This window comes from Dendropsophus ebraccatus, chromosome 6 (assembly GCF_027789765.1).
Source record: "Dendropsophus ebraccatus isolate aDenEbr1 chromosome 6, aDenEbr1.pat, whole genome shotgun sequence".
Lineage (NCBI taxonomy): Eukaryota > Metazoa > Chordata > Amphibia > Anura > Hylidae > Dendropsophus > Dendropsophus ebraccatus.
Window position 1 is genome coordinate 14,201,188 of NC_091459.1, and position 21,656 is coordinate 14,222,843.

Genomic DNA, 21,656 nt, shown 5'->3' on the forward strand with positions numbered 1-21,656 from the left:
TCTGCGCACATAAACTATAAAACACGGCCATATTTAACCCATCAGAAAAAGACGGCCAGTGACTGCACAGTACACTGTCATTATGCTGCTGGAATAGACTGTGCGGCACCGACGTTCCCTGTGGTTAGATGCTGGTGCCACAAGTCTCGGCAATAAACAGCAAACAGGTTTCTAGTGCAAATGGTGAATGTTATACAGTACAACGGCCAGAGATTTCACAGCTAAGAAATATGACACTATCCAAGATCCTGGGCCGGAAGACACATGTAACAAAGCTAAATTTAGTATCTAAAGAGGAAGAATGAAGTTTCCTGTTTTATTCGCAGGATAGAAAATCCTCTGATTGTATTCTCAAAACTCCAAATAGGAACTAACAGTTCTGTACTAAAGGGGTACCCGGGTGAAAATCTTTTTCTTTCAAATCAACTGGTTTGAGAAAGTTATATAGATTTTAAGTTACTTCTATTTAAAAATCTCAAGTATTCCAGTACTTATTAGCTGCTGTATGTCCTGCAGGAAGTGGCATTTTCTTTCCATTCTGATAAAGTGCTCTCTGCTGCCCATGTCAGGAACTGTCCAGAGCAGCAGTAAATACCCATAGAAAACCTCTCCTGTTCTGCACAGTTCCTGACACGGACAGAGGTGGCAGCAGAGAGCACTGTGTCAGATTGGAAAGAATACACCACTTCCTGCCAGACGTACAGCAGCTGATAAGTACTGGAAGACTTGAGATTTTTAAATAGAAGTAACTTAGAAATCTATATAACTTTCTGAAACCAGTTGATTTGAAAGAAAAAGATTTTTACCAGAATGCCCCTTTAAAGAGGTTTTCTAGTTTTATTCAAATAACCTCTAAGTCCTGGAGAAAGAAACCTTCTATAACTTTCTTATACACTTTACATGTCAGTTCTTCACAGTTTCAAAGATCTCAATTTATTGTCTGTTTACACGTTCTGGTGGATGCCCACTTGACAATGTTTCAGTCTACAGATTGTTTTTTGATTTTTTTTTTTTTTAAAGACCTAAACTAGGCCTCATTTACGGATGCAATACAGATGATTTTTTGCAGATTGGGGGATCAAAAATGTCATCCTTGAAAATACTGATATGTGAATGTGGCCTGAGAGACACATTGGATATAGGATGTGTAGGATCAGATAATTTAGACCTCATAGCAGAAAGGAGTCGCAGCTGCTACCGCTATCAATGATTGAAAGCAGTGGCGTAGCTACCATAGAGGCAGGGTAGGCAGTTGCTTTGGGGACCATGCAGGAGGGGGGCCCAGGGGAGAAGGTAAAAGCATGTGTCCTTCTGCTTAACCCCTTATGTACTGCAGTGTTTAAAGGGGTACTCCAGTAAAAGTCTTTTTCCCAGTAGTTGAAACACATCACAAAGTTATATAACTTTGTAATATGCTTCAATCACCTATCTTGCCCCCCTTACCTATCTTTCCCCCCCATCAATCCCCCACCAGGAAGTGAAGTAAATTAATTCTTACCTAATGACCGTTGACCCCAGGCTGCTCTGTGGTGGCCATTTTGTGACAATGACATCATCAAGAGGGAGGCGGGTCTAAGCCCTGTTAAGCCAGCCTCCCTTTGTCAGATGACACAGGTTGCTCAGCTCTGATTGGCTGAGCAAGATGTAAGCAATCTAACAGTTTTACAGAGTCCGTTACATCACCGGAGACAAAGTGCATCATGGGAAACCCCAAACCAGGAAGCAAAGAAAAAAATGAAGCCACCAACTGGAGCTTCAGGGACCTGCACAAACAGCAGGAAATTTAAACGGAGACAGACTCAGGAGGGATGGTAAATATAAAAACTATGTTTATGATTAATTGTTTGTTTTTCTTAACAGCACCGGAGTACCCCTTTAAATGACCCAAAGTTTACTTACATGCTGCAACACAAAAAAGGGTTAACAAGCAGAAGACAGAGATCTCTGCTTCACTGCACTGATAACCTTTGACCTCCCTTGTTCAGCTGGCAATCACGTAGGAAAGGAAAATGTGCAGAGCTCCCTGCAGAGGTCAGGGGTTATCAGTACACTAGCAGTAAAGCATATTATATATATATGCATGCGCAGTGCTTTGTGCGTAGGGAAGGGGGGCTCCTTAAATTTTTTTGCTATGGAGCCCCGTGAATCCTAGCTACGCCCCTGACTGAGAAATATCTCCACCTATGCACAGTGACCTCCAACATATCCCAGTGGAGTGGAAAGTCTGATGGAAGCAGCATGCCTGTCCCTGAGCCTGAGGGGTTCCCTTTAAATTGAACCAATCGCCACAATTGTGCTGCTAAATAAATATGCTAAAACTTCCCTATCAGGTCTTCTTTAGTAACCAGAAACCAGTCTATTAATCTGGCACACAGTTCGGGCAGAGCACTGTGAATTAGGCATTGGTGTGGCGTCTAGGCTGTTACCAGTGCGCTCTGCAGGGGTGACTGACAGGCAAAGAGGCCCAGAAGCAGACACTTTCTCTCATGACTTGGAAGAAATGTTTCAGACTGGGATTGTGTCTATTAGATCTATTGAAGAAAAAAAAAAAATCTCATCACCGGGAAATAGGTCAGTGCTTAGGAAAACTAACCCTCCAGCTGAAGAGAGTGCGCCATTGCTTAGGCTGCAGTCCCACAGAGCCAGGCCTCATTCACACGTTCAGTGATTTTTCTGGGCCGAAAAACGTCAGCTATTTTTACTCTGCAATCCATGGAAAACGATCTTTAATTGCATCCCTGTTCGTTGTTTTCACTGATGTGCATCAGCGGGCGTGTAGTCCTGGCGCTACTTCCTTCTCCTGAAAGACGGGAGAAGAAAGTAGCAGAGGACTTCGCCAGTTGAGCTGAGACCTGAGTTTGTCTGTGGGTGGTGATGCGCTGTCAGGTCCAGGGCAGGGTGCTCATCCGAGGGGAGGCAGGTGACATGGTCAGGGCGGGTGGGGGTGTCGGGTGCTCATCCGAGGGGAGGCAGGTGACATGGTCAGGGCAGGTGGGGGTGTCGGGTGCTCATCCGAGGGGAGGCAGGTGACATGGTCAGGGCGGGTGGGGGTGTCGGGTGCTCATCCGAGGGGAGGCAGGTGACATGGTCAGGGCAGGTGGGGGTGTCGGGTGCTCATCCGAGGGGAGGCAGGTGACATGGTCAGGGCGGGTGGGGGTGTCGGGTGCTCATCTAAGAGGGTGCAGGTGACATGGTCAGGGCGGGTGGAGGTGTCGGGCACTCATCCGAGGGGAGGCAGGTGACATGGTCAGGGCAGGTGGGGGTGTCGGGTGCTCATCTGAGGGGAGGCAGGTGACATGGTCAGGGCGGGTGGGGGTGTCGGGCACTCATCTTAGGGGATGCAGGTGACATGGTCAGGGCAAGTGGGGGTGTCGGGTGCTCATCCGAGGGGAGGCAGGTGACATGGTCAGGGCGGGTGGGGGTGTCGGGTGCTCATCCGAGGGGAGGCAGGTGACATGGTCAGGGCGGGTGGGGGTGTCTGGCGTTCATTTGAGGGGATGCAGGTGACATGGTCAGGGCGGGTGGGGGTGTCTGGCGTTCATTTGAGGGGATGCAGGTGACATGGTCAGGGCGGGTGGGGGTGTCGGGCGCTCATTTGAGGGGATGCAGGTGACATGGTCAGGGCGGGTGGGGGTGTCTGGCGCTCATCTGAGGGGATGCAGGTGACATGGTCAGGGCAGGTGGGGGTGTCGGGTGCTCATCCGAGGGGAGGCAGGTGACATGGTCAGGGCAAGTGGGGGTGTCGGGTGCTCATCCGAGGGGAGGCAGGTGACATGGTCAGGGCAGGTGGGGGTGTCGGGTGCTCATCCGAGGGGAGGCAGGTGACATGGTCAGGGCAAGTGGGGGTGTCGGGTGCTCATCCGAGGGGAGGCAGGTGACATGGTCAGGGCGGGTGGGGGTGTCGGGCGCTCATCTTAGGGGATGCAGGTGACATGGTCAGGGCAAGTGGGGGTGTCGGGGGCTCATCCGAGGGGAGGCAGGTGACATGGTCAGGGCGGGTGGGGGTGTCTGGCGCTCATCTGAGGGGATGCAGGTGACATGGTCAGGGCGGGTGGGGGTGTCGGGCGCTCATCTGAGGGGATGCAGGTGACATGGTCAGGGCAAGTGGGGGTGTCGGGGGCTCATCCGAGGGGAGGCAGGTGACATGGTCAGGGCGGGTGGGGGTGTCTGGCGCTCATCTGAGGGGATGCAGGTGACATGGTCAGGGCGGGTGGGGGTGTCGGGCGCTCATCTGAGGGGATGCAGGTGACATGGTCAGGGCGGGTGGGGGTGTCGGGCGCTCATCTGAGGGGGTGCAGGTGACATGGTTGGGGCAGGGGTTTGGCACTAATGTGTGGGGATGCACTGCCAGGTGGGAAGGGGGGCTGATGCAGGTGACATGGGATCCCTGTTTTTCACGGATTCAATGGATGTGGCATCCATGGTGTCTGTGAAAACACGGATCTCATAGACTTCTATTGAACAGTCCGTGTCGCCATCCGCCTCCGCACTAGGACATGTCCTATTTTTTTTTCACGGCACAGATTGCAGCACGGAACGTCTGAATAGACCCATAGATTTCTATGGGCCCTAAAGTTGTCCGTGAGGGCGGATCAGTGATCACTGACAACTTTACGGGATGTAAGAATAAGGCCTCATGGTAGGGGAGCAATGCAAGACAAATTATAACACAAAAGGTTTGGTTTTGGTTAAAAAGAACTGGACTGGTAAGGCAGGGAGATGGGTAGCCTCCTGCCATGCCTAATTTTCCATGATCATGGCAGAAATCTACACCGGCTTAGGAGCAAATGTAGATTTCTACGCCTGTCCCTCAGCCGGCGCAGGTCAGTTCGGAGTGTGCCCCTCTTATGCGACACCGGTGTACAAGTTAACCGGTCTTCATAAATGTCCCCCTATATCTTTCAGCCTCATACACACAGCATATTACATACACTTAGAGAAATTTACCTGTCATCTTTGTGTAGACTGCAAGATCGCCATTCACCAAACCTGCGTACAAACTTCGGGGAGTGCCGGCGAGACTCATGACAGTGGCTTTTTCTGGAGTAAAAAAGTGTTGCAGACGAACCTTCTTTGAGCCTTGGCTGCTTTTATAAACACATATACTAGAAAAAAGGATTGGAAAACGTAAGTTTCTGCAGAACCTTTTAAAGATAAAAAAAAATAAAAAAGCAAAAACAAAAATAAGTGACCTACATCTATTTCATGGGTATGGCCAGCTATAAGTGAATGGGTCACCTAGTTTTTGTTTTTTTCTTGCTGATCACAGCCAGATTCTGAAACATGTACTTCATTTAAAGGAGAAGTTCGGCAAAAAATTTTTATTTAAGTATTGTATTGCCCCCTAAAAGTTATACAAATCACCAATATACACTTATTACGGGAAATGCACATAAATTGCTTTTTTTCCCTGTACTTACTACTGCATCAAGACTGCACTTCCTGGATAACATGGTGATGTCACTTCCTGGATAACATGGTGATGTCACTTCCTGGATAACATGGTGATGTCACTTCCTGGATAAAATGGTGATGTCACGACCCGACTCCCAGAGCTGTGCGGCTGTGGCTGCTGGAGAGGATGATGGCAGGGGGACACTGAGGGACACAGGGCACTGGAGGGACACTGAGCATCCCTCTGCCATCATCCTCTTCAGCAGCCACAGCCCGCACAGCTCTGGGAGTCGGGTCGTGACATCACCATTTTATCCAGGAAGTGACATCACCATGTTATCCAGGAAGTGACATCACCATGTTATCCAGGAAGTGACATCACCATGTTATCCAGGAAGTGAAGCCTTGATGCAGTAGTAAGTGCAGGGAAAAAAATCACTTTATGTGCATTTCTCATAACAAGTGTACATTGGTGATTTGTATAACTTTTAGGGGGCAATACAATACTTTAATAAAAATTTTCCCTGGACTTCTCCTTTAAATCAATTGGTGCCGGAAATGGCCAGAGATTTGTAATTTACTTCTATTAAAAAAATCTTGATTCTTCCAGTACTTATCAGCTGCTGTATGTCCTGCAGGAAGTGGTATATTCAGTCTGACACATTGCTCTCAGTTGCCACCTCTGTCCATGTCAGGAACTGTCCAGAGAAGTAGCAAATCCCCCATAGAAAACCGCTCCTATTTCTAGACCGGAAAGAATACACCACTTCCTGCAGCTAATAAGTACTAGAAGACTTAAGATTTCTTAACAGAAATAAATTACATATCTTTGCCACTGGTTGACTTCAAAAAATTTTTTTTGTGAACTACCCCTTTAAGTACATTATTTTGGGTGCTGTCATCTTGTCTGAGCTGTTTTTTACAGCATTTGGAGAGAAGCTTTACATCAAGACTAATGGACATACGCACAATAGACTGGCCCTGAACCTACTAACATGACAAGAGAGAAAACCTGTGACCTGTTCAGAAGTCATACTACAGGAAGGGGGAGGTTAAAGGGGTTATTCAGTGCTACAAAAACATGGCCACTTTTGCCCCACTCTTGTCTCCAGTTCAGGTGTGGTTTGCAATTAAGCTCCATTTACTTTAATGGAACTGAATTTCAAACTCCACCCAATCTGGAGACAAGAGTTGTGAAAAAGTGGCCATGTTTTTGTAGCACTGGATAACCCCTTTAGGCTATGTTCACACTATGTATATATTTTAAGCTGTATATTTGAGGCTGTATAGCAACCAAAACAAGGAGTGGATTGAAAACACAGAAAGGGTCTGTTCACATAATGTTGTAATTGAGTGGATGGCCGTCATTTAATGGCAAATATGTGCTGTTATTTTAAAACAATGGCTGTTATATTGAAATAATGGCCGTTATTTACCGTTATATGGCAGCCATCCACTCAATTACAACATTATGTGAACAGAGCCTTTCTGTGTTTTCAATCCACTCCTGGTTTTGGTTGCTATGAGGACCTGACATGAGGACCAAATACAGCCTCAAATATGCATAGTGTGAACCCAGCCTCAAAGGGGTTGCCCAGGAAAACTTCACAGTTAGCCATGCTGCCTAGGACATGTTAATAATGTATACTTACCTTTCCTCCTCACTCATCATCGTTGCCGGTTCCCGGGTCACCCGCGCTGTGCATCTGTCAGCGTTTTGAAAACATTGGATGACGTGCTGCTCCCACCGAAAATGGCGTCTATGTTGACCGGCCATTTTCTATGGGAAAAGGACATCAGATGAAAGCACTGCCATACAGAGCGAGCGGCAGTAGCGGGGGAGCAGGAAAGGTAAGTATACATTACTGATATGTCCCCACAGCCCCAGCAGCATGGCTAAGTATGAATTTCTTTCCTGGGCAACCCCTTTAAAGGGGAACTATGAGCAGGTTAAAGAAATGTATATATGTATTATGCTATTGTGCACAGGGTGCCGAGGAAGAGGGCCCTGTTTGCAATAGGGAGCTATTAGCAGGTTAGTTCCTCTTTAAGCTTCTACTATTGTGAATAAGGCCTTATCAGTGTCACATATCACCGTAATCCTGTCTGTGATATAGAGAACCCTGCTGGAAAGTGATCTGTATAGAAGAAGAAGTCACAGCTTAGATTAAGCCTTATTAGAAGGAGAGATTATGTGCCAAATCGCTGTGTAATAGATCGTCTTATCAGCTGATGAACGAGCAAACACTCAAATGTCGGCTGATCGCACATTTTAAGCATGTAAAACGATAATCTGGTGTGGCACATCCCTCCATGTAATAAGAGACATGCAGCCCTTAAAGGAAAGGGCCAGGTGTTTGAGCAGCCCCGACCGATCTTATGCCAAGTAAGAAATGGTATCAATGGTACCCGTCAAAAGCACCAAGTACAGCATTCCACTAAAACGCGTACGTATTAAAGGGGGATTCCACTCAAACATAACTTTTGATATGTTTCTGCCCATGGTGAGACTAACAATTCCTTCCATACTTGTTATTATCTTTTCAGTCTCCTTTCCCCAGTTCTCAGGTGCTGCTTTCTGCTTAAAACACAAAAATCTTTGTGTGAGCTTTTCTCTCTGTCTCCCCCTCCTCCCCCCTTCCTTCCTGAGACAACTGATGTAAACAAGTCTCTGACTGGCTGTATCTACAACTTTGTAGCTTCTTTGTAATGCTGGGAGGGATAATTACAGTAAGTTCATCACCAACTTGACCTCAGAATAACCCTCCCAGCATTTCAAAGAAGCTACAATGTTGCAGATAAAGCCTGCCAGGGACTTGTTTACACAATCTGTCTCAGAAGGGAAGGGGAAGGAGGGGGAGATAAGGAGAAAGGCTCACACACAGATCACACTCAGAACTGGGGGAAGGAGACTGAATAGATAATAACAAGTATGGAAGGAATTGTTAAGTTATGTTTCAGAGGAATACCCCTTTAATTTTATTTTATGTTCTTTTCACATTGAAACCTGAAGGTGATTGCATATGCCGACATCCCCGCCCCTTACCATACATCTTGGCTTATATTGGGTCCAGAATCAAGTTAAGTAAAGACACATCGGTCTATATGTATACTTACATGACATTCTATCACATTTCCTATAGACTGCCTTATGAATGTAAATTGGAATCTTCATTTCTTGACAAGATTTGTAGCTACTACTAATATGCATGATATAATGATGATATAAGACATCTGGCCTTGCACGATTAATATGCATATATAGATGTTAGAAACGTCAGTATCTAGGCAACTGGAAAAGTTAAAAGTCGTCCAGTTCTTACAGTTTCTTTAATTAGCTGCAAATATTTTTCTTAAAGGAAACTTGTCCAGGGCCCAACAAACTAACCCCCAGTATCTCATAGGTGCCGATACGGTTTCTATATGCTGCATGTTATCGGCACTTGTCATATGTAAAATACCAACTCATGGAGGAGGAGACGTGGCTGTCAGGAATGCTGAACAGATCGCTGTATTACTTACATCATTCTGTTCAGCCGTTCTCCTAATATGCAGGAGAATAGGATTCTAGCCACGCCCCTCCCCGCCCTCCAGCTGCTGATTGACAGTTGACTGCCTAAACACAGCATGGATAGATAACTGCCAATCAGCAGCTGGTGGGCAGAGTGTTCTGCCTCTCATGAATATTCAGGACTACTAGGCTCATGCTACTTATTGTCAATGTTAACAGCATCAGCAACTTGACCTCGGATTAACCCTCTCAGCATTACACAAAAGCTACAATGTTGCAGATAAAGCCAGTCAGTGACTTGTTTACATCAGCTGTCTCAGAAGGGCGGGGGGAGGAGGGGGTAACAGAGAGAAAAGCTCACACACAAATTTTTGTGTCTTCAGCAGAAATCAGCAGCTGAGAACTGGGGAAAGGAGACTGAATAGATAACAATAAGAATGAAATGAATTGTTTGTCTCACCATGGGCAGCAACTTATCAAAAATTATACAAATAAAAGCATTATTATAATTATGTTTTAGAGGAATACTCCTTTAAGGTTCCTAAGCGAATATGTAATATTGTCTCTGACTAACACCAAACACATCCTGACAGATAACAATTACCTTCCCTCTTCCATGCCCAGGCAAATTGTGGGCACATCTGCTCGGATAGAATCGCCCTCGGTATCTGGGACATCACTTAATAGTTTGTGTTTTTCTTCCTCGGGGACATGGACCATGCAGAGTATGCGTGATTCTACATTGAAACATTCTATCACCTTCGGGCTACGGTTGTGGAGTGAGACAACAGCGATCTGACCCATCTGATTAGTGCAGCTGCCAATCTAGGAAAAAACAAAGAAAAGCCGGAGCGTGATGTCCACAGGATGGCCTGGTGGAAATTAACTCATTCTGTATGCATTGTCTGAATGGCAGCAGATATGTGTGGGTGCACAGACATGCTTTATTACCCCACAGAATAACACAAGCAGAAAGGCAGCACATTGTAGTGGCTCCAAATGGGACGCACTGAAGAGCTTGGCTTCGTCTCCTTCCTGCAAGACCTTTATAACGGGAACATTATTGTTGTAGAAATGTTATATATTGTTATAATGTTATAATATATTATATATATATATATATATATATACACACACCTCTATAAAGTCATAAGGACCCCATACACTTTAGACTTTTGATGGCCATCAGTCTAGCGTATATGGGACCCCCCAAAAAACAGGGAACCACTGAGAGATATATGTCGGTGATGATAAGGGGTCGGCTGTTATGGGAAGTCACAGCCGACCCCCTTGTTCAGAGAGAGATAAGCCGCAGCTAAAGCACTCTCGCTGCAGCTTACCCCTTCCCTCCTGGCGGGTGACAGGCGGACAAGATAACTCAGTTATTGAAGGTGTATGGGGACCTATAGGCTAGCTAAAACATGGCATGGGGGGGGTGGTGACCTGAAAAGCCACATTTTATCTTCATATCTGTGTGACTATGCTAATGCTGTGTGCTACAGTATGAAACATTTACAATTATGGTGCTGAGGCCGATGCCATTATGGGGGCACTGGGGCCAACACTGTTATAGGGAACTGAAAAGGGTAGTTTACAAAAAAAAAAAAAAAATTCTTTCAAATCAATTGGTACCAGAAAGTGCCAGAGATTTTTAATTTACTGGCAGGAAGACTTTCATTTAGGAGGAAGACTTTAAAGCGACTCTGTACCCACAATCTGTCCCCCCCAAACCACCTGTACAGTCAGATAGCTGCTTTTAATCCAAGATCTGCCCTGGGGTCAGTTTGGCAGGAGTTATTGTCCTAAAAAACAACTTTTAAACTTGCAGCCCGTGGCAAACGGGAGTATCTGTGCCCTAACTTTGCACCACCCCTCCGTCCCTCCTCTCCACCCTCTTCATCATTAGGAATGCCACTGGAACATTTTCTCCATGCTGAACACTGCACAGGTGCTTAACGATGCAGCCCATGTTCAGTATTCACACAGCTGACGATTAGGAGACAATCTGCCTGGAGCATTCCTAATGATGAAGAGGGTGGGGAGGAGGGATGGAGGGGTGGTGCAAAGTTAGGGCACAGATACTCCCGTTTGGCACGGGCTGTAAGTTTAAAAGTTGTTTTTTTAGGACAATAACTGCATCCCCTGCCGAACGGACCCCAGGACAGATCACGGATTAAAAGCAGCTATACGAAGGTACAATCGGTTTGGGGGGGGGGGGGGGGGACGTCAGATTGTGGGTACAGAGTCATTTTAGGTCACAATTTTTTTTTTTTGTGCAATATTGTTTAAAGGCACCAATAGTTGTAAAGTGCTGGCTGGCAGTTTTACAATGTACTAGAAGAAAAGGGTGTAATATATATATATATATATATATACACACATACATACACTATATAGAAGATTTTATTTTGAAATTATGTGAGCATTACATTATATACATATTACAAGAGCTTTATTAAATATATATTATAGACATATTATAACAGCTTTATTAAATAATAATAATAATAATAATAATAAATATTACTATTAATTATTATTATTAATAATAATAAAATATTATAATAGCTTTAGCACAAGTTATAAATCAGAACCTTTAAGAAGGTGTCACCTACCCACAGAAATCCATGATGCATTGAAAGAGTATCAGGATCATTTTCACTACTGACATAAGGTTCGGGATTATAGACGGCACATTCAATCTGAAAATAAATCGGGGGACAGGCTAATTAGGTCAGAGAACATCACGTCCGTACCTGGGCTTTATAAATACACATATACAGCAGCAGGTATCATTAACGTGAAGGGGTATGAATCATGTGGGAGGTAGGATACTGCTATTAATAAAGGTGATGTCTGGTGTTAAAAATATATGAAGCGGAATCTGACTGACTGTATGTAACATATTTACTGACAAGACCAGATGGGCCTGCAGTCTATGCTCGCCCAATGCCAAGTCAACATGGAGTTATTGCAGTTTCAAAAATATAGGGAAAAAAAATATAAAAACTAAGCTGCCCTGCACATACCAAAAACATCTAATAGTAAAAATACAATACAATAAAAATACCATCACAATGGCTGCAATCTTTCAACCATTCACCTTAAATTCCTGTTGTTTCGACATGATAACTGGAAGGTGCTTGACAAGTAAGGGATGTTTTTCCTTTTTGATCTGGTTTCCCTCATCTTCTAGACAGAACCAACCCAGCTGGTTCTCCTCTCCTGTAGTAGAAAAAAAAATTGTTAAAATAAATGAATGTATTGCTTTACTCTTCAGTGATGCCACGGAGGGGGCAGGGTAGAGGCAGGGTAGGCAGGCTAGGTAGCTACCATAGAGGCAGGTAGGCGGCTGCTAAGGGACCCGTGGGGGAGGGGGGCCCAGGAATGCACAGGGAAAATAAGAGCTGTCCTGTGTCTTTCTGCTTAACCCCTTATGTACTGCAGTGTATAGGTGACCCAGTGTTCACTTACATGCTGAAACTCAAAAAAGGGTTAATCAGTAGAGGACAAGGAGATTTCTGCTTCACTGCTCTGATAACCCCTGACCTCTTATCTCCGGCTCCTGCAATCAAGTAGGAAAATGGGCAGAGCTCCATCCAGAGGTCAGGGGTTATCAGTGCAGGAGAAGTGAAACAGATCTCCTTGTCTTCCTTTTTAACTTTATTTTTGTGTTGCAGCACGTAAGAGAACACTGGGTCACTCACACACTGCAGTACATGAGGGGTTAAGCAGAAGGTAGTCTGCTCCTGCTCCTACAGTATGTATTTAACAATAAGGGCTCCTAATGGGTCCTTACAGTTTAAACACAGAGGACTGACAGAACAAGTAGCCATTGGCTCTCTGCTCTGCCAGTAACTTTTGTAGCTGCAGGAAGGATTCTGCCTCTGGTCACAAGAGATTAAATTTTTTTGGCCACATTACTGAGCCTATATACATATATTTATAGTGCTTTGTGTTGTGCCAAGGGAAGGGGGCCCTCTTACAGTTTTTTGCTATGGGGCCCCAAGAATCCTAGCTACGCACCTGGATCAGGATATACCCCTGCCCCCTACTGATCATATGTGGAATCACGGAAGGCTTCGGCTACCCAGGCAGCCCCTTTGCTGTGCTGTGGCTGGCAGGGCTATAGGGCACCTTGGCGGGTGTATGGCACTTTGGCTGGCAATGTTATCGGAAAACTGAGCAATATCAGGTATTGGGAGAGTCTCATTTTTTTGGCATAATACCTGATACAATTTTATTCATTATCCATTTTTTTTATTCTACAACATCCTGTTCTATAAAGAATAGTAGAAACAAAGATAGAAAGTGGTCCCTCAAGTTACAATATTAATAGGTTTCATGAAGACCAATGTATATTAAGACCATAATTCTATGGAAAACTGGTAATTGGTTCTAAAGCCCCTGAAATGAGAAAAAAAAATTAAGAAAAAAAACTAGATAACTAACATGGATAAAGCAAGTCCTTACATAACACAGTCAGAAGGAGCTACTGAAAACTGTACATTACAATTTCTATGTAGAGGACCAGAGCGTTTTCAGGGTCCTGTAAAGGTCACACAGAAAAATAAAATGAAGCCGCCTTTACCTGGTGCCCAAAAGAGCAACTCATCCTGGCACAGTGTGTGTGGGTACTGCCGCTGGTTACCTTGTACAGATAGGGCGCATGGCACTTTTCATCTGTTTACGGTGGGCTAACATGCAATACACATATACAAACATGCAAAACACTATATACTCAGGCAGCGTCGGGTAATTTCTCTAGTATTATAATAAATGTTAAAGGGGTTGGCCATTTTATAGTAAAATAGTTCAGTGTACAGTATTAGTATGTGTACTCACTGCACTTACTGAGAGCAGCTCCCTGTGTACCTCATAGAGCTAAAACCAGACTCCCCTCCTTCAGGCTGGGCTGTCCTGCTCTGTGGTGAGCCTGTCCATAAGATGGCTGACATGAAGGAGCATGTGACCATGCCCCGCCCCCCAGTGTACTCTACAGGAATATATAGGCTCAGTGGTGTACACTGGGAGGCGGGGCATGGTCACATGCTCCTCCATGTCGGCCATCTTATGGACAGAATCACCACAGAGCAGGACAGCACAGCCTGGAGGAGGGGAGTCTGAGTTTAGCTCTATAAGGTACACAGGGAGCTGCTGTCAGTATATACAGTGAGTACAGAGGGAGCTGCTGTCAGTATACAGTATACAGTGAGTACACTTACTAATGCTGTGCAATGAACTACAGTATTTTACTATAAAGTGTCCAACCCCTTTAATAATAAAGTGACAGGTGCAGCCAGCACAATCCATACTTCCCAACCTCACACATTAGAAACTGCCTGTGGCGTAACATTAGATTCCTCCTTCAGGTACATGAGAAGGATCTCTAAACATCACATCTTACATCACAGCCATCGCATGGACCTGTTTGACTTACCAAGAGCAAGTTTTGCCATCTGTAAGTTATTGATCCATGACTGCTTTGCAGCAGGAGTGAAAGTATTAAAGACTGCAGTAAAGAAAGTGGGACGTCCCGATCTGAAACATAAAAAAAAATAACAAAAATAAGCGTGGGTGGAAATTTGTACAGGGCCTCTATATGAACACCGAAAAACACCGGAAAATTATCGAAAACAAATCCCACTGACTTGTCGTGCTTGCCGGGAAGCTGAAGCTGTATTCTGCAGCGGTCTGCAGCCCGAATTTCATTCTCTTTCTTCCAGATGAGTCTTTGTAATCCTGAAGACCAGTCCTGAGCAACTGTAGGGTTCAAGTTCTAAAACAGGATCAAAAAGTTACATACAGTATAGGTCACGAAATGGACACTTTTAGGCTGGGTTCACGCTGGTTTTGGGGTTTTTTTTTCCATCAGTTTTTGCAAAAAAAACCCCCAAAAACTGGAAAAACAGTTGGATTTGTGTGCATCCGTTTTAATCCGTTTTCCCTTGACTTCCATAATTAAAAAAAAAAAAAAGGGATGAAAAGGCATCCTTTTTTTTTAATATACACAAAAATGTGATCGACCAAGTTTTGTGTATGTTAAAAAAAAAAAACAGATGCACTTTGATCTTTGATTTTTTTTCTTTTTTAATAACTAACACAAAAACTTGGTTGACCACATTTTTGTGTATATTAAAAAAAACTGGATGCTTTTTCATCCCTTTTTTTTTAAATTATGGAAGTCAAGTCAAGAATTTTTTTTTTTTTTTTTTTTCAAAAATGGATCAATAAAACATGGTGTGAACTAAGTAGAATTTGGCCCATTTCCTTTTCGACATGGCTTGGATAGGATCATAATGCAACTTACTTAGAACTATTCACTAAAACATATGGGCCAAATAACTTAAAAAGAACAGACTGGCAGTCTGTACCTCATTAGAGATGTATAGAACTAGCAATATATACCCAATGTAATGCTGTTTTTTTTGTTTTTTTTTAATGCTGTGTTAAATTTAAAGGGGTTATTCCAAGAATATAAGAGATCCCCTATCCACGGGATGGGTCATAGTGAGCTAACTTCAGGAGGTCCCCGATTCTCTAAGGGACTTCCGAACATAGCAGAGAATGCTTGAAACTCAGAATAAATGGAGCAATGCAGCAGCGGATGGGGAGGGGGATAAGGGGCCTCTGTTCTCGTGCTCAGTGGGGTCCCATTGGTCAGACCACCCCTCATATGCTACTTATAGAAAGGAAAGAATTCAAACAAAATTAGCAATGAGATCTACAAGCCCAAAATGGGCCCCGTCTATAGGATATGGTAACTATTAATTCCAGATCGCACAATCTATTATAAGGTTATAGTCACACAGGGCAGATCTGTTACAGAGATTCTTGCAACTGAAAATAAACTCTGTTCATATAAGCGGGGTTGTTTTTACAGCATGGTCATGGATTCTGCTATAGTCACCTGAATAAGAGAGTTGAAGTATTTCTGCCTATAACTAAACCTTAAAGGGGTATTCCAGGAAAAATCTACTTTTGGGGAAAAGTAGGAGATCGCGTGGGGTCCGACCTCTGTTCCTGGCTTTGGCTTCAATAATCTGTCAGATAAATCTGTCTGAGTAAACGCACCCTTATACACATCATCTCATGATTTAGTTAGAGATAGTTCTGTATAATCACTTTAATTTAATTGTCTCTAACTAAATTATGATGGAACTGGTTGTGTGATTTGCTGTCACAAGAATGATGGTTGACCTCAGGGAGATCAACCAAAACACAGCGGAGAGACTATCACGTGTTTCTCAATGTCAGCAAGTCTAGGAACATCGCCCTCTGGAAAATCAAAAATATTGCGGAGACACCATTACGTTTTTCTCTACAACAGTGACTACACCAGACTTTCTACCGTTAAGGAACAACTAAGCCAAGGGGAGGCTTCAGTCAAGTAAACCACCTTCCAACAAGCCACAGTAAACCGTTGTTCCTTTAATTGCACTTGGCTTTGTCCCCACTAGCCAGAATCCTGATGAGGGGCAAATCCTCTGAAACAGCTGTGGATGGATATCATATTTGGCTATTTCCCTAGTCCTGTCATTTTTGCCTGTGGCTTGTTTCCTTGACTGGAGATCCCCCTTGGCTTAGTTGTTCCTTCAAGGTAGAAGGTCTGGCTAGATCACCGATGTTGGAAAACACGTGATGGTTTCTCCGCAGTATTTTTAAATAAGTCTTTCTGTGTCACTACCGAATGTTCACTGCTTGAGAAAGGTGTACAAACATCACCGGTGTGTATAAACTGAGTGATTTATTTGGCAGCTCTGCCTCTTCTTCGTTTTCCGGATCATATTAGACCGTCTTTTCCGGTCTTCTGCCACCACTCCTATTCCACAAAGCGACGGCAGCAGATCTTTGCTATCCTGGTCATTTGTCTTTCAACACGTTGAAACACAAACAACGTCAACGATCAGCCGACATCGTCCATGTCGGCTGATCGTTGTCTTCTATTACACCAGATGATTATCGGCCATAACGGCCGATATTGACCAAATACAGTCGATAATCGTTTGGTGTAATAGGGCCTTTAGTATCTATCTAAGCTATAAATAAGGATAGGCTGAGCCCTGTCTCCAGATAAATGTTTACTTTATGAAAATGAGAAGATGTAAAATGATAGGCGGCTCGGATCAGATGTTACATGGCATTAACAGTGTTAGGACGTGTGCCTGCTCAGATAACGTCAGAATGTCTGGTAGCCAAGGCACACGCTCTCCATAGGAGTCTCTGACAGCTGGGCCTGCCTATAAGCTACAGTCATTCCTGCTGCATGATGACTCTATACAATATAAACCAGGAGAAACATGGTGCGTGTTTATTGCGGTCATTTTGTTCTACTGAATGGCTAGCTTAAAGGGAATGTGTCATCAGAAAGTGACTTCTTGTTTAAATAATGTTTTTATGATAAACATTTTTTTAAGAATTTCTGGTGACATTTTTTCTAATTTTCCATTTTTTCTATCTCTATTATAAAATAATCCTGAGATCTTAGTTTTCTGAGTTTTTATTCTCACCTCTGGGGCTAAGACTAAGCTTAGGCTTCCTGTTCGGTCTGTGGTGATAAGAGGAGGCTGCTGTAAAGTGATCTGTACAGCATTGCAGCATCATGTGACACCAGTAGATAGAGGAGACAATAGCAGCTCCCTGAGGAATGACCTATTCACAGGTCACAGAGCGCGCTCAGTAATGTTTCACATTCATCTCAAGGGGACAGACTATGTCCATTGTTTTCAATGATCATGAGGCTAAGGCCCCTATTACACCAACAGATTATCTGACAGATTTCTTTTAACCAAAGCCAAGAATGGATTTGAAAAGAGGAGAAAACTTAGTCTTTCCTTTATTACCTGTTCCTTGTTTACAGTCCATTCCTGGCTTTGGAATATAATATAATCAGTTGGTGTAATAGGGCCCTAACTGTAAAGCATGTCACGAAATGCTGTGAACAGGCAATATGGCAGACCCCTGACAATGTAAAAAAAAAAAAGAAAAAAGAAAAAAATGAAAGCATTCTCTGATGACACATTCCCTTTAGGCTATGTTCACACTACGTAAATCTACGGCCGTTGTTTTCACCCGGCCGGACATGTGCGCCTGAAATTACGGCCGTAGAAATACGCTCATACGGTCTAGTCGTGAAACTACGGCCGTTGTTTAATTTTGCTTCCTAGGTTGTTTCTGAGCGGAATGAAACAGGTCATTTATTTGGAATACTGCGCCCAGCCCAATAAACCACACAGAATTTTTTTTATTTCAAAATCAAGTTTAATTTTGCAGAAATAAGTATTCCGTGCACGGCCGCATTGAAATTCACGGCCGTAGTTGGAACATTACCGGCCGGAAATAAATGACATGTTCATTTTTCACGGCGCCGTGAAAACAACGGCCGTTGTCTGATACGTAGTGTGCACTGTACGACGGTAGTTTGTATATATTACAGCCAAGGCATACCCCTCAAAACTACGGCCGTAGTTTTACGTAGTGTGAACATAGCCTTAAGATAGAAACATGCAACTGGAATTCTGCAGTACATACCTGATAGTTTCCTCTTAGTTGTGATATAAATTGCGAGATTTGGTTTACAACATCTAAATCATGAAGTAGATTCTGTAAGTCTTGATAAAGTTGCCCGGGTCCCATGTATAATTTATCTGCAGATAGACAGACACTGTAAATATACAATGTATGGCTAGGCTCCACAAGCATTCTACATGGCAGTAAAAAATGAAATATGGTGACACATTTCCTTTAAAGTGACTCTGTCAGTATAAGTTTCAAAACCTAAATCAACAGTAGATGTGATATAAAGAAAGTTTGCAATTTACATTCATTTTTTTTTTAGTTATCATGATAAACGCAGCACTTTCTGTGTTCGCCTTTTTTTTTCCCTGACTGGACCTGGATACAGTAAGTATAGCTGTTATATAGCTGCCTTTAGTAGACTGGACCTGGATTTCTGGTAAGTATAGCTGTTATATAGCTGCCTTCAGGAGACTGGACCAGGATACAGTAAGTATAGCTGTTATATACCTGCCTTCAGGAGACTGGACCTGGATACAGTAAGTATAGCTGTTATATAGCTGCCTTCAGGAGACTGGACCTGGATACAGTAAGTATAGCTGTTATATACCTGCCTTCAGGAGACTGGACCTGGATACAGTAAGTATAGCTGTTATATAGCTGCCTTCAGGAGACTGGACCTGGATACAGTAAGTATAGCTGTTATACAAAAGCCTTTAGGAGACTGGGCCTGGATACAGTAAGTATAGCTGTTATATAGCCGCGTTCAGGAGACTGGACCTGTATTTCTGGTAAGTATAGCTGTTATATAGCAGCCTTCAGGAGACTGGGCCTGGATTTCTGGTAAGTATAGCTTTGTTGTAAAGCATGATAACTACAAATAATGAATGTAAATCGCAAACTTGCTTTATATCACATCTACTGTTGGTTTCAGTGACACTAACTGTACAGATGGTACCTACAGGCTCTTGCAAGATATTTGAAGCTTATATTTTAACTATGATATTGCAATGTCAGAAGATACTAATATACACACATACCCCACCATACAATTTCGAAAGAGACTGATACAAAAAATAGAAACTTAGCACGAAACAAAAGTCCCATATCCCAGCAGAGCGTAGAGCGGAAGCATGTGGACTAGCCCTGTAAACAGCTCATTGGCATTCAAAAATGCTAATGAGTGTAATGAATGAAGAAGAATGGCCTCATTGTGTGCGGGAATATTTCAGGATGATGCCAATGCAATCAGGGCACGTCAGGGGCTTTAATCACTCTGCGTATAGCCACAAGATGAAACGCTCAGGACAACGAGGGCTGTGTTGGCCATATAGCGGTGGAGGGGAACAGATCAAGTACAGCATTATTCACAGGACAGCAGTGAAAGGATGTGGCACATCTATGGAAAACAGGAATGACTATTTCCTTCACCATCTCCCGCTAGTAGTTGGCCTTATAATGAATCCACTTGATGAGTGGTATAGACTCTAGGCTTGTGTAGATAGCCAGAGAAAACCTCTCCTGCTCTGGACAGTTCCTGACATGGACAGAGGTGGCAGCAGAGAGCACTGTCAGACTGAAAAGAAAACACCACTTCCTGCAGGACATACAGCAGCTGGAATACTTAAGATTTTTAAATAGAAATGAATGACAAATCTATCTAACTTTCTAAAACCAGTAGATTTGAAAGGAAAAGATTTTCGCTGGAGTACCCCTTTACATTTTTTCCCAGTGATCTATGTAAGAATTTATTTAATGACATTGACCAGTTGGTATAAGATTGTAATTGAGTAAAAAAAATATATATTCATATATATTATGGGCTAATTTATTATTGATTACGTAATTCCCTTTTGGAGATACATTGTAACAAACATTTAGATTTTCCTATTTTCCAGGACGTACCTATTACAGAGTCTGCTACACTTTTTTCTCTTGCCTCTTTTTCCCTTCTTGCTTATTATTTCACCACTATCACCTGTGTTACCACATATAGAGGAGCAATTTGGCACTTGTATTTTGCTGTGATCAAGGCCGAAACGCGCCAAGCGTACAGGGGAGACTGCATCTTTTACCAGTAACATTTCTTATGGATTAACTTCAATAAACTTTTGGATATTTTACTGGATTTTTGCTGGCACATCGTTTCTTGTAAATATTATTGATGCCAGTGTGCAACTGATGACGGATGAAAAGGTAGACACCAAGGAAGTATTGGGGGGGAGGGGAAGATACAGCAGGGAGCGAGAAAGGCAAGTATGGCTTCCCCACCCCCTCCCTACCTGCCATAGTGACATTTTTAAAAGTGACACACAGGATGGACAACATAGTATGAGAGCAGATCCAGTAAAGTATTCGTTTAAATGGAACATGTTGGGTTTTCAGCAGAATTAGCCCCCCCATTAGTGTGTATACGATCTGCTGCTGTCGCCCCGTACAAGAGGAGCAGCGGCAGCAGAACGGTGCTACCTTCTATGGGCTCCCCGGACAATCTGAAGATCGTCTGGAGTGAACAAAGTAGAAAGAAAATCCCAGTAAGAACCATCTGGGACTTGGACCCATTTGTATGGATTTAGCACAGGTGTCTGGGCGTCACTCCAGGTAATCACACGTCGGGTTGGTAACTATATATAGGCCCACTACAACCGGACTCAGGAGTAATCAAAAATAAAAAACTTTTATTGACTCAGCGCGTTTCGGGGCTATATTACATAAGAGTCTCCTCAGGCATACAGTACTTGTAATTCCATCAGTTTATATAAGCAGTGAACCCTATGTGATACAGAATACTTCCGGATCAAACTGGCACAAATTCAAGACACTACATCAGGGGTACTCAACAACTTTTAGTGAAGGTCCACTTACCGGGGTCTATTGTCAGGTAAAGGTCCAAGCTGAAAATCAGTAGTAAACGTGTTGCGCTCCCCCAGTAGTATATAGCCCTCCTGTGCACTCCCTCAGTAGTATATAGTCCCCCTGTTCACTCCCCAGTTGTATATAGCCCCCTGTGCGCTCCCCCAGTAGTATATAGACCCCTGCTTTGTGCTCCCCAGTAGTATATAGACCCCCTTGTTTGCTCCCCCTCCCATATAGCCGTGTGCTCCCCCAGTAGTATATAGCCCCCCTGTGCGCTCCCCCAGTAGTATATAAACCCCTGTGCGCTCCCCTAGTAGTATATAGTCCTCCTGTGCACTCCCTCAGTAGTATATAGCCCCCCTGTGCACTCCCTCAGTAG

At 43.7% G+C, this 21,656-nt stretch overlaps 1 protein-coding gene across 2 annotated transcripts in view; it reads right to left on the reverse strand.

Moving 5' to 3' along the window:
* The window catches only part of ARHGEF10 (Rho guanine nucleotide exchange factor 10), a 109,465-nt gene that overhangs the window by 12,465 nt on the left and 75,344 nt on the right, over positions 1-21,656 (reverse strand). For both annotated transcript variants that reach the window (XM_069974529.1, XM_069974528.1), the window contains exons 19-25: positions 18,437-18,552; positions 14,557-14,684; positions 14,346-14,446; positions 12,009-12,130; positions 11,521-11,607; positions 9,510-9,730; positions 4,948-5,105 (exon numbers count right to left, since the gene is read on the reverse strand). In XM_069974529.1, the coding sequence (XP_069830630.1) occupies positions 4,948-5,105; positions 9,510-9,730; positions 11,521-11,607; positions 12,009-12,130; positions 14,346-14,446; positions 14,557-14,684; positions 18,437-18,552 (933 nt within the window). The remainder of the gene's footprint in view (positions 1-4,947; positions 5,106-9,509; positions 9,731-11,520; positions 11,608-12,008; positions 12,131-14,345; positions 14,447-14,556; positions 14,685-18,436; positions 18,553-21,656) is intronic.